At 36.3% G+C, this 14,129-nt stretch overlaps 2 protein-coding genes and 1 pseudogene across 6 annotated transcripts in view; 1 reads left to right on the forward strand and 2 right to left on the reverse strand.

The window, feature by feature from the left end:
• The window catches only part of nme7 (NME/NM23 family member 7), a 31,430-nt gene extending 30,690 nt beyond the window's left edge, over window positions 1-740 (reverse strand). Inside the window, exon 1 of one of the 2 annotated variants that reach the window (XM_043241546.1) lies at window positions 475-738. In XM_043241546.1, coding sequence (XP_043097481.1) covers window positions 475-477 — 3 coding nt within the window. In that variant the 5' untranslated portion in view covers window positions 478-738. Of the gene's footprint in view, window positions 1-474 lie in introns of both variants that reach the window. The other variant, XM_043241545.1, reaches the window with a different exon arrangement.
• A 48-nt stretch (window positions 741-788) lies between these two features.
• On the forward strand, window positions 789-6,068 carry zgc:172121 (uncharacterized protein LOC337599 homolog). 4 transcript variants are annotated; one of them, XM_043241551.1, is made up of 8 exons: window positions 794-1,081; window positions 1,156-1,223; window positions 3,822-3,994; window positions 4,101-4,204; window positions 4,286-4,447; window positions 4,567-4,772; window positions 5,462-5,535; window positions 5,637-6,068. In XM_043241551.1, the coding sequence occupies exons 1-8, from the start codon at window positions 1,010-1,012 to the stop codon at window positions 5,696-5,698; spliced, it is 921 nt and encodes a 306-aa protein (XP_043097486.1). In that variant the 5' UTR covers window positions 794-1,009; the 3' UTR covers window positions 5,699-6,068. The 4 variants fall into 4 exon arrangements, with proteins under 4 accessions (XP_043097484.1, XP_043097486.1, XP_043097482.1 ...); XM_043241550.1 differs by having other exon boundaries at window positions 806-1,081; window positions 4,098-4,204; XM_043241549.1 differs by having other exon boundaries at window positions 789-1,081; window positions 5,462-6,068.
• Window positions 5,759-14,087, reverse strand: LOC122346710 (annotated as a pseudogene).
• Window positions 14,088-14,129: the final 42 nt, after the last annotated feature.

Genomic DNA, 14,129 nt, shown 5'->3' on the forward strand with positions numbered 1-14,129 from the left:
ACTTTTCTCGAAGAATCTCAAGGAGGCCAATCCTGACATCTAGTGGCAGATCAAATTAGAGCATTCAGTACGTCGAGAGCTTTTAGTTTACAAATGATGGCGTTGCAAAACTGTTTTGCTTTGTAAATGATTACGAATTATCTTCATTTAACTATGTTTAACTATTTAAATAGCCATGGTGCGTGTTTACCAGCATATTCACTTGCTATGACTTAACGCATAGCTTGCCTTTATTATGGTTTACATTAGACGTTTAAATGAGAATGTACTTATGGTATTTTATATTTAGTGCAGACAACACATTTAATCTCAGCGGTTCATGTGACTTGAGTTTCTTTCACTGGGGAAAAACTTAACATACTGTTAAAAAGCTAACGACTTCCGCCAAAACCACAACAAACATTCATGATCATATTGCGTCAAGTCCTTTATTACTCATATCTAAAGAATGAAAAAGTATACCCTTCCGCTTACCATGTCTTAATTCTTTAAAATGAGTGATATTTGTTGATTGTTGTTTAGCAGGCGGTTGATTGTCTTCCTTTAGCCTCGCTGTTCAGTCCCATCACCATAGCAACAACATCAAACGGCCTTCAGACAAATACAGCAATAAACCACACCTCCCGTGAACTCGTAACAATACCGCGTGGTGTTTTAATATTCAGCTAATTCAGATTTTAAAGTCAGGTGAATAATAGACGTTTAAGGGGTCAGTAATTTGCCTATACGAGTCTTAAAGTAACCCGGAAGTAGTAGTTCCAGACCTTAACCGCCAACTGCCGCTCGCACATGGGTTTGTTATGATGTGGACTTTGACAGTAGTTCGCTTCGTTATCATTCAGGGACTATTAAGCTACACTTTAACATCCTTTCCAGGTTTAGGTTTGGTTTAAAACGTTGCTAATCTTTGAAAGCGTAAGACAAAGGTCTTTTGCTGTGCTTCAAGCGGGATTTATTAGTTAGCTGAAGTTTAAAATTTAAAGGTTTTCCACGAACCACAGCAGTCAGAATGGATCCCAGTCCATTCATTTTAGATGGAGGTTTAGCAACAGAGCTTGAAGCAAGTGGATTTCAATTACAGGTGGGTAACTTAAGTATTACACAGACTTGCTGTCAACAATCACAGGTTTAATCTGGCATGTATTGTGTTTGCAGGGTGATCCACTATGGAGTGCAAGAATTTTGCATACAAATCCACAGGCAGTTAAGGACGTACATTACAGGTAATTACAGGCTTTATTATGTTCTGTACCAGAGTTGTCAACCAATGCAAAATAGTTTTGCCTTATATTAATTATACATACAGCAATTTAATTATATATCTCTCTATATATATATATATATATCATATATATAACTTGTTTTAAAATGTTCAAATATAAGTGTTATATTTATATTTTAACAGCATTTCACTATATTAGTGTTTTTACTTTATGTGTAATAAAATACATTAAATACATGCAGACTTGGTAAGAAACTAAATGCAAAAACATAATGACCCCAGACTTTGTTTTGAATACGCTTATATTTTTTCTTCACACGTGTATTTAAATTTAATCATTTCTAACCTAAAATCTCTCCACCGTATCATTCATTTGTATGCTTCTATTATTTGACAAGGACAGTTCAATATTCGATGAGCGATTGATTTATCTCGTTTTAATAGATATCTTCAAAGCGGTTCTGATGTTATAACAACAGCCACATATCAGGCCAGCGTCGAGGATTTGTGAAATATCTCGATCTGCGGCCTGAGGAAGCTCAGCGGACGATAATGTCAGGGGTTCAACTGGCAAAAGAGACGGTCCAGCGTTCATGTTCATCCTCACTCACCCGTATCAGGTGTGTGAAAGTCTACTTCTGCTAAATCATCAGTTCTGATTTCTGAAAAAAATGTAGAGACACCAGCTACGATTTAATCCAAAAATTAATAATTGCCACAGAAGACAGAAGAGAGCCGGTGGTTGCAGGTTCATTGGGTCCATATGGGTCGTTTTACATGACGGGTCAGAGTACACAGGAGCCTATGAGGACGAGATGACAGTGGAGGTAATGCAGGATGAAGCTCTCTGTCCACCCAAGCTGCCACCACGCAAGAATTTCAAGTGCATGGTTTCTCTTTTGTCCTAGGAGTTGAAAAACTGGCATCGTCCACAGATCCAGTGCTTAGTAAAAGCAGGCGCTGATCTTGTTGCCATGGAGACCATTCCAGGTCTCAAAGAGGCTGAGGCTTTGGTGGAAGTACTCAAAGAATTTCCAGAAGCTAAAGCCTGGCTTTCCTTTTCTTGTAAGGTGACTGATTCTTATATGTTATGTTATGAAATCGAATGATACATTTAATTCATAAAAAACTTGCATCTGTTTATGCTCACGAATTAGACATTGCTTTTAATGCAGTTTATGTGTTTCAGGACATTCATAGTATTGCAAGCGGCAGGAGATTTTCTGAGGCGGTTCAGGTGGCTTGTAGGTCCTCACAACTGGTGGCCATAGGGGTGAACTGTTGTCCCGCTTCTTTAGTGAAACCACTTCTAGAGTCAGCCAAGTCACACAAGAAAGCAGATTTGAGCTGGGTGGTCTATCCTAACAGTGGAGAAGAATGGGACTCCAAAACAGGGTAAGATTAATCAGTAAATAACAAAGGAAAGTTATAATTGCCATAGATTTTTGTCTCTATTTGAAAAAAATATAAAAATTTTAAAACGATAATTTCCATACTTGGGGAAAAAAACATGGAATATATATGTCTCATCTCAGAAATATTCCCTATCTTAAATGGTATTTTCTACATCTTTTATTTTATTTTATTTTTCATTTTAAGTAAATACAGTTTTAAATCAAGTTTGTTTCAATAAAGAAAAATAAAACATTTCAGAAAGCCCTAAAAATATATTTATTGATAAACCTTTAATACACTGCTGTTAAATTGTGTACATTTCAAAACCAAAAAAATTGTATAACCATTAAGACTTTTTCATGAAATGGGGAAAAAAAAAAAAATTTCAATGGGAAAAAAATAAACATTGATAAAAAATCTTTCTTGAGCACCAAATCAGCCTATTAAATTATTTCTGAAAGACAACTAACACTGGAATTCTGATTTCTAACGGTTGTTTTAAATTTGAATAATATTTTCATTTTTTAATATATATTTCCATAAATAAATTCAGCCCCAGCAAGCATAAGATCCTCAAAAATGTTAATATAAACCAATAATCACAAATATAAAAAAATATGAGAATCCTGAAGCTATTTACTGATTTGTCTCAGTAGTTTGATTGTGTGAGTGGCTGTTTTGTGGCTATTTCAGGTGGAAAGCTAAAAACAGACGTCATTTGCCAAACTAAGTCTCGACTGGAAAGAACAAGGGGCTTTGTGGATTGGTTGGTGTTTTCAGTACCGCAAATAAGATCTGGCTGTAAACTTATACGTGTGATTTTGTTCTTTCCATTCTGCGCTGCCTGCCTACCTGATATTCTTGTTTATTTCATGCTGCCGTGTTTAAAGCTGATGTTTGAGCTAATGTTCAAATAAAGTGTTATTTTATAATTTAATAGCATTTCACAATATTAGTGTTTTTACTATATGTGTAATAAAATACATTAAATACATGCAGACTTGGTAAGAAACTAAATGCAAAAACATAATGACCCCAGACTTTGTTTTGAATACGCGCTTATATTTTTTTCTTCACACGTGTATTTAAATTTTATCATTTCTAACCTAAAATCTCTCCACCGTATCATTCATTTGTATGCTTCTATTATTTGACAAGGACAGTTCAATATTCGATGAACGATTGATTTATCTCGTTTTAATAGATATCTTCAAAGCGGTTCTGATGTTATAACAACAGCCACATATCAGGCCAGCGTCGAGGGATTTGTGAAATATCTCGATCTGCGGCCTGAGGAAGCTCAGCGGACGATAATGTCAGGGGTTCAACTGGCAAAAGAGACGGTCCGCGAGTTCATGTCTCACTCACCCGTATCAGGTGTGTGAAAGTCTACTTCTGCTAAATCATCAGTTCTGATTTCTGAAAAAAAATGTAGAGACACCAGCTACGATTTAATCCAAAAAATTAATAATTGCCACAGAAGACAGAAGAGAGCCGGTGGTTGCAGGTTCATTGGGTCCATATGGGGCGTTTTTACATGACGGGTCAGAGTACACAGGAGCCTATGAGGACGAGATGACAGTGGAGGTAATGCAGGATGAAGCTCTCTGTCCACCCAAGCTGCCACCACGCAAGAATTTCAAGTGCATGGTTTCTCTTTTGTCCTAGGAGTTGAAAAACTGGCATCGTCCACAGATCCAGTGCTTAGTAAAAGCAGGCGCTGATCTTGTTGCCATGGAGACCATTCCAGGTCTCAAAGAGGCTGAGGCTTTGGTGGAAGTACTCAAAGAATTTCCAGAAGCTAAAGCCTGGCTTTCCTTTTCTTGTAAGGTGACTGATTCTTATATGTTATGTTATGAAATCGAATGATACATTTAATTCATAAAACACTTGCATCTGTTTATGCTCACGAATTAGACATTGCTTTTAATGCAGTTTATGTGTTTCAGGACATTCATAGTATTGCAAGCGGCAGGAGATTTTCTGAGGCGGTTCAGGTGGCTTGTAGGTCCTCACAACTGGTGGCCATAGGGGTGAACTGTTGTCCCGCTTCTTTAGTGAAACCACTTCTAGAGTCAGCCAAGTCACACAAGAAAGCAGATTTGAGCTGGGTGGTCTATCCTAACAGTGGAGAAGAATGGGACTCCAAAACAGGGTAAGATTAATCAGTAAATAACAAAGGAAAGTTATAATTGCCATAGATTTTTGTCTCTATTTGAAAAAAATATAAAAATTTTAAAACGATAATTTCCATACTTGGGGAAAAAAACATGGAATATATATGTCTCATCTCAGAAATATTCCCTATCTTAAATGGTATTTTCTACATCTTTTTATTTTATTTTATTTTTCATTTTTAAGTAAATACAGTTTTAAATCAAGTTTGTTTCAATAAAGAAAAATAAAACATTTCAGAAAGCCCTAAAAATATATTTATTGATAAACCTTTAATACACTGCTGTTAAATTGTGTACATTTCAAAACCAAAAAAAAATTGTATAACCATCAAGACTTTTTTCATGAAAAAAAAAATTTCAATGGGGAAAAAAAAATAAACATTGATAAAAAATCTTTCTTGAGCACCAAATCAGCCTATTAAATTATTTCTGAAAGACAACGAACACTGGAATTCTGATTTCTAACGGTTGTTTTAAATTTGAATAATATTTTCATTTTTTAATATATATTTCCATAAATAAATTCAGCCCCAGCAAGCATAAGATCCTCAAAAATGTTAATATAAACCAATAATCACAAATATAAAAAATATGAGAATCCTGAAGCTATTTACTGATTTGTCTCAGTAGTTTGATTGTGTGAGTGGCTGTTTTGTGGCTATTTCAGGTGGAAAGCTAAAAAACAGACGTCATTTGCCAAACTAAGTCTCGACTGGAAAGAACAAGGGGCTTTGTGGATTGGTTGGTATTATTTGTACCAGCAAATAAGCTTGGCTGTAAACTTATACTATGACTTGTTCTTTCCAGTTGCGCTGACTCAGAGAGCTGATTTCTGTCAACAGGTGGCTGCTGCCGTGTTGGTCCAGCTGATATAACTGAGCTGAAACAACATCTACATGTATAGCCGTGACTCACTAAACGCCATGACATCATTTGGTTTATTCTGAAATAATGCAGTGATGTGTAAGAAGGTGTATAAATATTTTATTTATAAATAAAAATAATACCAACACACTAAATTCACATGAGTATGAGCTTTGTGGTGACTAAAACATTATACATAATATGCGGCTGTGTTAAAAGAAAAACCAATCACAATTCACATGACATGAAAGCGATCATGCAATCTTAGCTCACAGCGTTTCACAAAGGCCGGAATTGTAATCCTTCAAGTTGCTATTTACAATAAGATGGCACCATCTTATTGGACTATGTCACAATCAGATCCATTGAAATATCAAATGGTCACATTATTAAACAGTCTGATGTCTTTATGATGACCTCGACTTAGTTTGTGTTTTTTAGACTTACATTAATAAAGCCATTTTTTGTTTATACAATAGTAGAACCAGTCTCCACACTGTCCTCCAATGATCAACAATCAGTAGCGTATAAATCCACCAAATAGTACACAACTGTAATGGAATGATGCTATTGATCAGAAAATCAAATATTCACTTCATGTTCTTGGTACATTTAAGGTGCGTTCAGAAATTCTGTGGGCAAAAATTGTCCACCGTGTATAGTGTAGCAATCTATGAAGCGTAGTCACTTTCAAACCAAGCGGTTTTTTTGTTGGCCAACGCGACGTGACCAACTTTAACCAACTGCAAAAACTAGGGAAATCTTTTTTCCCTGATGTGAAATTCCTGATTGTGAGGATTCCCGTTGAAATTGCTGGATTTCACCTGTGAAAATGTGCAAAATAATAAATGGCCGCACCTTTAGTGCAGTTAATTGCACATTTACTTAATGATTGGTTTATATCTTTAAAGAAAGCAGCATTTTGACTTACAGGACGTGACTCAGAGGGCCATTGTGAAGTATTTCTAATCTTAATTTAATGCCACATTACTGGAATTTGCTGTAAAATTGTGGCATACTGCATGAATGGCTTCTTCCTTATGGGCATCAAACCAGCATCCTTATAGTTACCAGAGCATTTGGCTTACAACCTCAACTATGATATGCAATTCTAACTTTCCACTGTTGCTAACAACCTGGGAAGGTAAATATTCTTGTTTAAATCTGTCGAAAACTCAATTGGCTCTTCGGGAGGAGGGTTGGACCCAGTTAGTCAGTTATGTCTTCATCCAGGTCACTGTCTGGAGAGCTTCTGTGCCTGTACTCTGCAGTGTTGGACATACGCTTCCAGGCATTCTCAGACTTGTTCCCCATGCTGAGGGATCTGCCCAAGTGTTTCACGGCTCGCTCCTCAGAACCATCCTCTGGCGCTGCTTGACCTCTGTGTTCTGGTGCCTGATGGTGGAGATCATGCCTCAGATTTTCCAGATTCAGTGCCCATGGTCCCAACTTTTGCCAGTTGACTCTCTGGAAGGCCATGATGCAATGCAGATTGCCTCCGACCTATGAAGAAATCAGGTTGCGGGACTTCTACACTTCGTGGCATACATTCAGACGCTTTCTTACATAATTCCTTTTAATATTCAGGTTACAGTAGAAGTACCACCACTATAGTCTTGACGTTCCTTACCTTTTTGGTTTTGCGATACTGAATGCCTCTCTCTATGTGGCGAATGTCTAAGTATTCTGGGTTTTGGGTGTTCAGATCCGTCACAATATCTGCCCATCTGATTATAAACAAAGTCAGAAATTAGGAATCATAATTTCATTATTTGACCAAGGAGTACAATGCCTTTAAATCAGGGGTGTCAAACTCAATTCCAGGAGGGCCGGAGCCCTGCAGAGTTTAGATTCAACCCTGCTAAAACACATATACTATGCATGTCTGAAGTACTCGATTAGCTGGATCAGGTGTGTTTAATTAGGGTTGCATCTAAACTCTGCAGGGCTCCGGCCCACCAGGAATTGAGTTTGACACCCCTGCTTTAAATGAACCATACTTTTTACAGTGGATTGCAGGGTGTTTCCTGCTTGGTTCACCAATGAGAATCCAATGCTCCATCTCATTAAGTGGCAGTGGCCCCCTGTAAAAATAAAGAAAAAGTTTCATTCTCGAATTCAAGTCGATGTAGTTTACATTTTCATGACTTTTTATAATATGATAATGGTGCTCCACAATAATAATGGCCATTTTGGGGATGATAAGACTTCTTGTGGAAAGGTTCCTAGGCTGCATTAATCTGATCAATTGTGAAAAATAATATAAATAATATATAATATTGTGAAAAAACAATTTAAATACATATATTTTTTATTTGAATACATTTGACAGTGTAATTTCCTGTAATTCAAAGTCTTTGTTTTTTCCTTCAGAAATAATTCTACCATGCTTTGAATATGAAAGCCCAATATATATTCAGGATTCTTTGATGAAGATATATAAGATGAAGACTTCCAAATAGAAACATTTTGCAACATTATAAATATATTTACTTTCATTTTTGATCAATTTAATGCATCCCTTCAAAAATATTTCTTTAAAAAGAAAAAGAAAAGCTAAAAAGAAAAATCTGTATGCGTGTTTGCCTGAAATATATTTTTCATTCTGTGATGTAAAAAGCTTTACATTTAATGACAATTTGTTTTTTTTATTAAAACACTATATACAGATTTTCTGGCACACAAAAAATTGCTTAAAATAAAATGTTTGGTAGTGCAAGTGAAGTCAATAACACATTTAAAATTTCTTACACTAAATAATTAAAATTCTTGCTGTATGTTATACCTGTATGCTTTGGCTGCTTTTAGTGGTGTGGCTTCATATCCCACAGGACAGAAGTAGTGATTCTGACAGTGGTAAATGTAGGCCATGGATTCGTCTTTCAGTCCCTGCGTCAGCTTTAACAGCGCCCCCTCAGCTACAATGAAGAAACACGCCGTTAAAATACTTCCTGATGATATGATATATAAACCACATCTGAAAGAAAGGAAGTAATTATAGTAAAAAAGTTCAATTTAAAATAAGTTTTTGTAGAACAGTATGCTGCTGTAGCCTCTGTTCTCATGAAAAATGTTTGAGGATTCACACACCCGTTTCTCCCGCTGTCTTGTGCTTCCCATGAGGTTTGTACAGAATGTAAGAGCATCCCCGGACGCGAAAATTATCGTTGATTTGTCTGAACCATCTACATGTAAACAAAGCAAACCTTTGGGGTCAGTACGTTTTTTGTTGTTGTTGTTTTTACTAAATATTTTATTCAGCAAGCATGCATTAAATTAGTCAAATGTGACACAATGAGTGACGTACTAATATTTCCCAGTATTTTTGGCAGATTTTTACTGTTTCACAATACATGATGAACATAAGAGACATTAAAGACCCTAAACCTTTTAGCAGTAATGTATTTATTAATGAATTTTAGCACATTTTGAGAAACGGTTGAAAAGCAGTAGGCTAAATACAGTAATCTTACCGCATTAAAGTGGCATTGCCAGTGAATGGTCCAAACTTGATATCTTCAAACGGAGGCTGGAAACCAAGTATGTGCAGGGCTTCTTCTTGAGAAATAGGTGGGAGACTGAAAAAAATCTTAAAGGTTACTCTTTGCAATGTCTACCAGACCAGATTAGAAACCTTAAAATACATCAAATGAATGTTCCGTTTTTTGCTCCTAAAAAACCCATTCCTTGGTATAATTTGAAAAAATTGAGCTTAATTAAATCAGAGCCCTATTTACGATTTCTAGAATTCACCATCTGAAGTATTTTCTCAAATGAAAAATGCCATACATCTCAGCTAAGTGCACACAGACCTGCCTGCTCCTAAAGTACTGTAGAGAAAGTTCCAGCAAGAGACAAGTGAGGAGATCCCACACGACGTCTTATATTGAGGGCGGCTGATGCAGTACCTACAACATCAGAGGCAACAAATGTTAATGCAAAAAATATTTCAACTTGCTTTTTTTGTTTTTTTTTTAATTGCATTTCTCTTTCCGACGAGTGCATCACCATCTACGGAGGTCCAAGACTTTTCTCTGTTTGATCTCCTCCAGAGAAGCTTGTGGTGGGAGATCCTGCAGGTTTCTGCTTGGCCTGTCCGATGATTTCATTTTCTTAGAGTTGAATTTCTTGAAATTACCTGAGAAACAACGCAGGCTTAATCTTTTAATTAACAATCTTAACTAATATGTTAGACTCACGCTGGTTGAAATCTGCGACCGCATTATCTGCTAGGATCAAGTACATTCTTAAAGCGCAATGAAGAATGGCTTAGCTGGAGTTTGGATAAAAGTAGGCTCAATGTTAAGCTTTATTAAACTTGTAAAGAGCCAAATTTTCCCTCTGCTCTTTGTCTCGGCAACGATTCCTCAGATCAGCGATCTTGGAGTTATCCCTAGACTTCTTTTGATCAAGTAAATGAGGGATGGCACACTTCCAATACATTCTGTCTATAAACTCTAAATCTGGGATTAATTACAATTTAATACATAGTCTGTTCCCCATGAGGTGAAAACCATGTGACACAGTCACTAGTGTCAGTGAGGCCATTTCTGGAGTTACATAAACCACAGCAGATGGTCAGTATGAGCTCATTTTCTTGGCATATTTCTATAACAGCTTGTAGATTGAAAATGACCCTGATATTTTCATAATTATTTTACTGAAAAGAAGATTATCGTCATAGTTTATAAGCCTCGATATATAAAGGGTGTTAAAAGGTGATATGAGGTCTACAGCAGGGGTTTTAGTATTTTTGATCACAAAGACCCCCAAAAAAGATGATGCTAATCCTGAAATACATACCTGACCAGTCAAAGGTTTATGAACAGTAGGATTTTTAATGCTTTTTAAAGAATACTCCTCTGCTCACCAAGCCTGCTTTATTTGATCTGAAACCCAGCAAAAGCAGTAATATTGTGAAATATTTTTAATATTTAAAACAACTGCTTGCTATTGGAATATATTTTAAAATGTTATTCATTCCTATGATTTCAGCATTATTATTAATAATTAGCATTATTACTTCGGTTACGTGATCTTTGATTTGCTGCAAAAAAAATTATTTTAATGTTGAAAACAGTAGAATTTGTTCAGGAATCTTTGGTGAATAGAAAGTTCAGAAGAACAGCATCTGAAAATGATCTGAAATAGAAATATGTGGCATTATAAATGCCTTTGTCATCATTCACTGTGGGCTATGAAGCTTAGGCTATCAATTTAATGCAGAAAATGCTGAAAAAAACCTGTTTTAAATATTAATAATCATAATAATAAAAAAATTTCTTGTTCAGCATAATAGAATGATTTCTGAAGGATCACTGAGGACTGGAGTAATGATACTAAAATTTAGCTTTGATCACATGATTAAATTTCATTTTAAAATATATTCAAATAGAAAGCAGTTATTTTAAGCAATAAAATATTTCACAAAATTACAACTTTTTGTTGTGTTTAGGATCTAATAAATGCAAAGTTGGTGAGTAGAACACAATTCATTAAACATTAAATATCTTACCGTTCAAAAACGTTTGACTGGTAGTGTAGGCAGCTATATATTTTCATGTTTTAAAATCCACTTATATTGTGTGAGAAAGATAGAAAGTGTAATATTAAATACAACAAAATTAAACCCTCCCAAAATTTTATTTTATGTTGTCAAATATAATATAATATAATATATATATATATATATATATATATATATATATATATAGACGTGGACAAAATTGTTGGTACCCTTTGGTCAATGAAAGAAAAACTCACAATGGTCACAGAAATAACTTTAATCTGACATATAATGATAGTCATACATACACCTGTATATATTAGTGTGTTTAATTGTAACTGTCACTTCTGCAGCTCTAAAAAAAAGTTGTGTCCGGTTTGAAGGGTGCCTTTTCCATATTTAACATTTTTGATTATTTATTATTTAACATTTTAAGTTTTTTTCTGACACTGGCTAGTACATTTCTCTCTAGAATTCCTTGAGTCTCAAATTCAGTTCCAGACTGTCCCAAAGATGCTCAATAGGATTGAGGTCAGGGCTCATAGAAGGCCACTCTTACAAATAGTCCAATTTTTTTCTCTCTTAGCCATTCTTGGGTGTTTTTAGCGGTGTGTTTTGGGTCATTGTCCTGTTGCAAGACCATGACCTGCGACTGAGACCAAGCTTTCTGACCCTCTCTGAATTCCTTGATAGTCTTGAGATTTCATTGTACCCTGCACAGATTCAAGACACCCTGTGCCAGGCGCAGCAAAGCAGCCCCAGAACATAACAGAGCCTCCTCCATGTTTCACAGTAGGGACAGTGTTCTTTTCTTGATATGCTCATTTTTTCGTCTGTTGATGTGCCTTGGCTGCAGTTTGAAACCTCAGCATGCAGATGTCTTTAATCTTTTTTTGGAAAGACACCTACTTGTTCTGGCTTTCCGTGTTAAAACGCATCAAAATCAGAGGTGTCGATCTCCCAGGCGAGCACAGGCTTGTTGCCGGATGACACAACCTCCATTTCACAGTTCCCATCTAAGGACACACTTTTCCCCCCCGAGTGACTCTGGGAGGGGGTGGCAGCGCTGCTCTTGACTAGTGTTGTGGTGTCTGGATTGGTCTGTTGAAGCGTTGAAAAACATCTTCAGAGGTGATGATTGGTCAGAGCTCAGTTATTTCTGTGAGCAGCGTGACTTTTCTTTCAGTCCGAGCAGACGGTGTAGAACTTCTCTCTGGAGTGTGTTACAGGGCAGGTCCATGGAAGCTGGAGCTCTGCGCTGGAGGCCCGTCGTACCCGCAGCGCATCACGCGTCATCGGACTCAGGAAGCTGCGCTCACGCTCATCCTCTCTGGTCGGGGCCCGTGCTGGGGCCTCCTGATCAGTACTAGCAGATACCTTGGCGCCTTCACTTTCCACAGTGTTAGGCATTGAACGGAGAACTGGGATGATGGTTACGAGAATAACGTACAGATGTTCTCCAGCTGTGACGTTCTTGATCCAAGAAGAGAGCTCAAGAAGGAATCTCATCCACGGACTACAATTAAGGACAAGACAGAAAGACAGATACTAAGAAGCTGTACATGATGGGAAAAAAATGCATAATATATAAAATGAATAAACAATAAATTAAAAAAACTTTTATATGAAAAAAAGCTTTTATATGAAATAGAAATCGTTTGTCTGTACTGTCATTTTTTATTGTTTTAACGTATCCTTGCTCAATAAGAGTGATTAAAAAAATGTACTGAACAAAAATGTTTACACTTTTTTTAAAATCCATTTATTTATTTGAATTTAAAGATATTTTAATTAATTTCTGAGACATGTGCATCAGTAATTTTCTTAGGATTATGCCAAGTGCAGAAATACACCTGTCACAGTCATGAAGGTTTCTGATTCATGGTTTTCATGGTTTGTTATGCAACACGGATCCCTAAATATGAATAATATTTTAAGGTTGCTTTGGATTTTAGCCTTTTTTTTTTAACCAGTTCTGGGTAGTAACCTGTAACATGTAATCTGGTCTATGTACTCAGATTCCAAAAATTCCAAAATATTTGCAAATAGAGTACATTACATTTTAAAATAATGTAAAATAATAATAATAATAATAATAATACATAATCTAGGTTATTCGTTTTAGCTCATGTTATTAACTACAGTTTTCACCATGTAATCTGTAATAGCAACAGACTACAATCTGAAGCTAATCTGTGCAGCTCTGAAAAAATAATAATAATGCAAGCAAAAACAAATACCTGCAATAATAAAAGTTTGCTGGAAGGTGTGGTGGTGTGACACTGGTAACCATCACCATGATTATTTATGATTATATAGTCCTAAACTAGGCCAGAGACTGCTATAGATGAATTCTGGGATAAAAAACAATGGGCCAGTCAGAAATGACACTGACAGCAGCTTTCAACTGTGTTTTATCGTTTAAACAGATGAAAGCGTCGTACCACATGGTTTATTTTCCACCTTCATCATCCCCATCATCGTCGTCGTCAACACTATCATTGTTTAGGTCATTCTTAATCGACGACGGTCGGCAAGGCAACAATACAATTCAGGACTAAGTTAGATTACAAGATAAAACCCCACAATATAAATTTAAACCGCCGAAGACACGTATAAATAATGCAGACATATGAATACAGTGATAGCGAAGCAGCATCAGTTAGCCATCAATAGGCTCTTCGAAAGAACGCCAAACGCCATTCGGGACGCTAATACGCATCCAGATTTACTTAACCATCTTTAAAATAATGCAAAAAGGGCAAATCCCCACCTACCTGGACAAATCTGCAGGAATATATTAATTACACTGCGCTGCTCGACCTCTCTGTTGGATCGCCTAGCCGTGTTTCTATGGGCTAAACCAATCTCAAACACAGGGGTGTCCGTGCACGTAAAGATTAGACATGTTTATTAACATCGGGTTGGAACGACCTAAATAACAGCCTAACATAACAACGTGGGC

The sequence above is a fragment of the Puntigrus tetrazona genome, chromosome 6 (assembly GCF_018831695.1).
Source record: "Puntigrus tetrazona isolate hp1 chromosome 6, ASM1883169v1, whole genome shotgun sequence".
Lineage (NCBI taxonomy): Eukaryota > Metazoa > Chordata > Actinopteri > Cypriniformes > Cyprinidae > Puntigrus > Puntigrus tetrazona.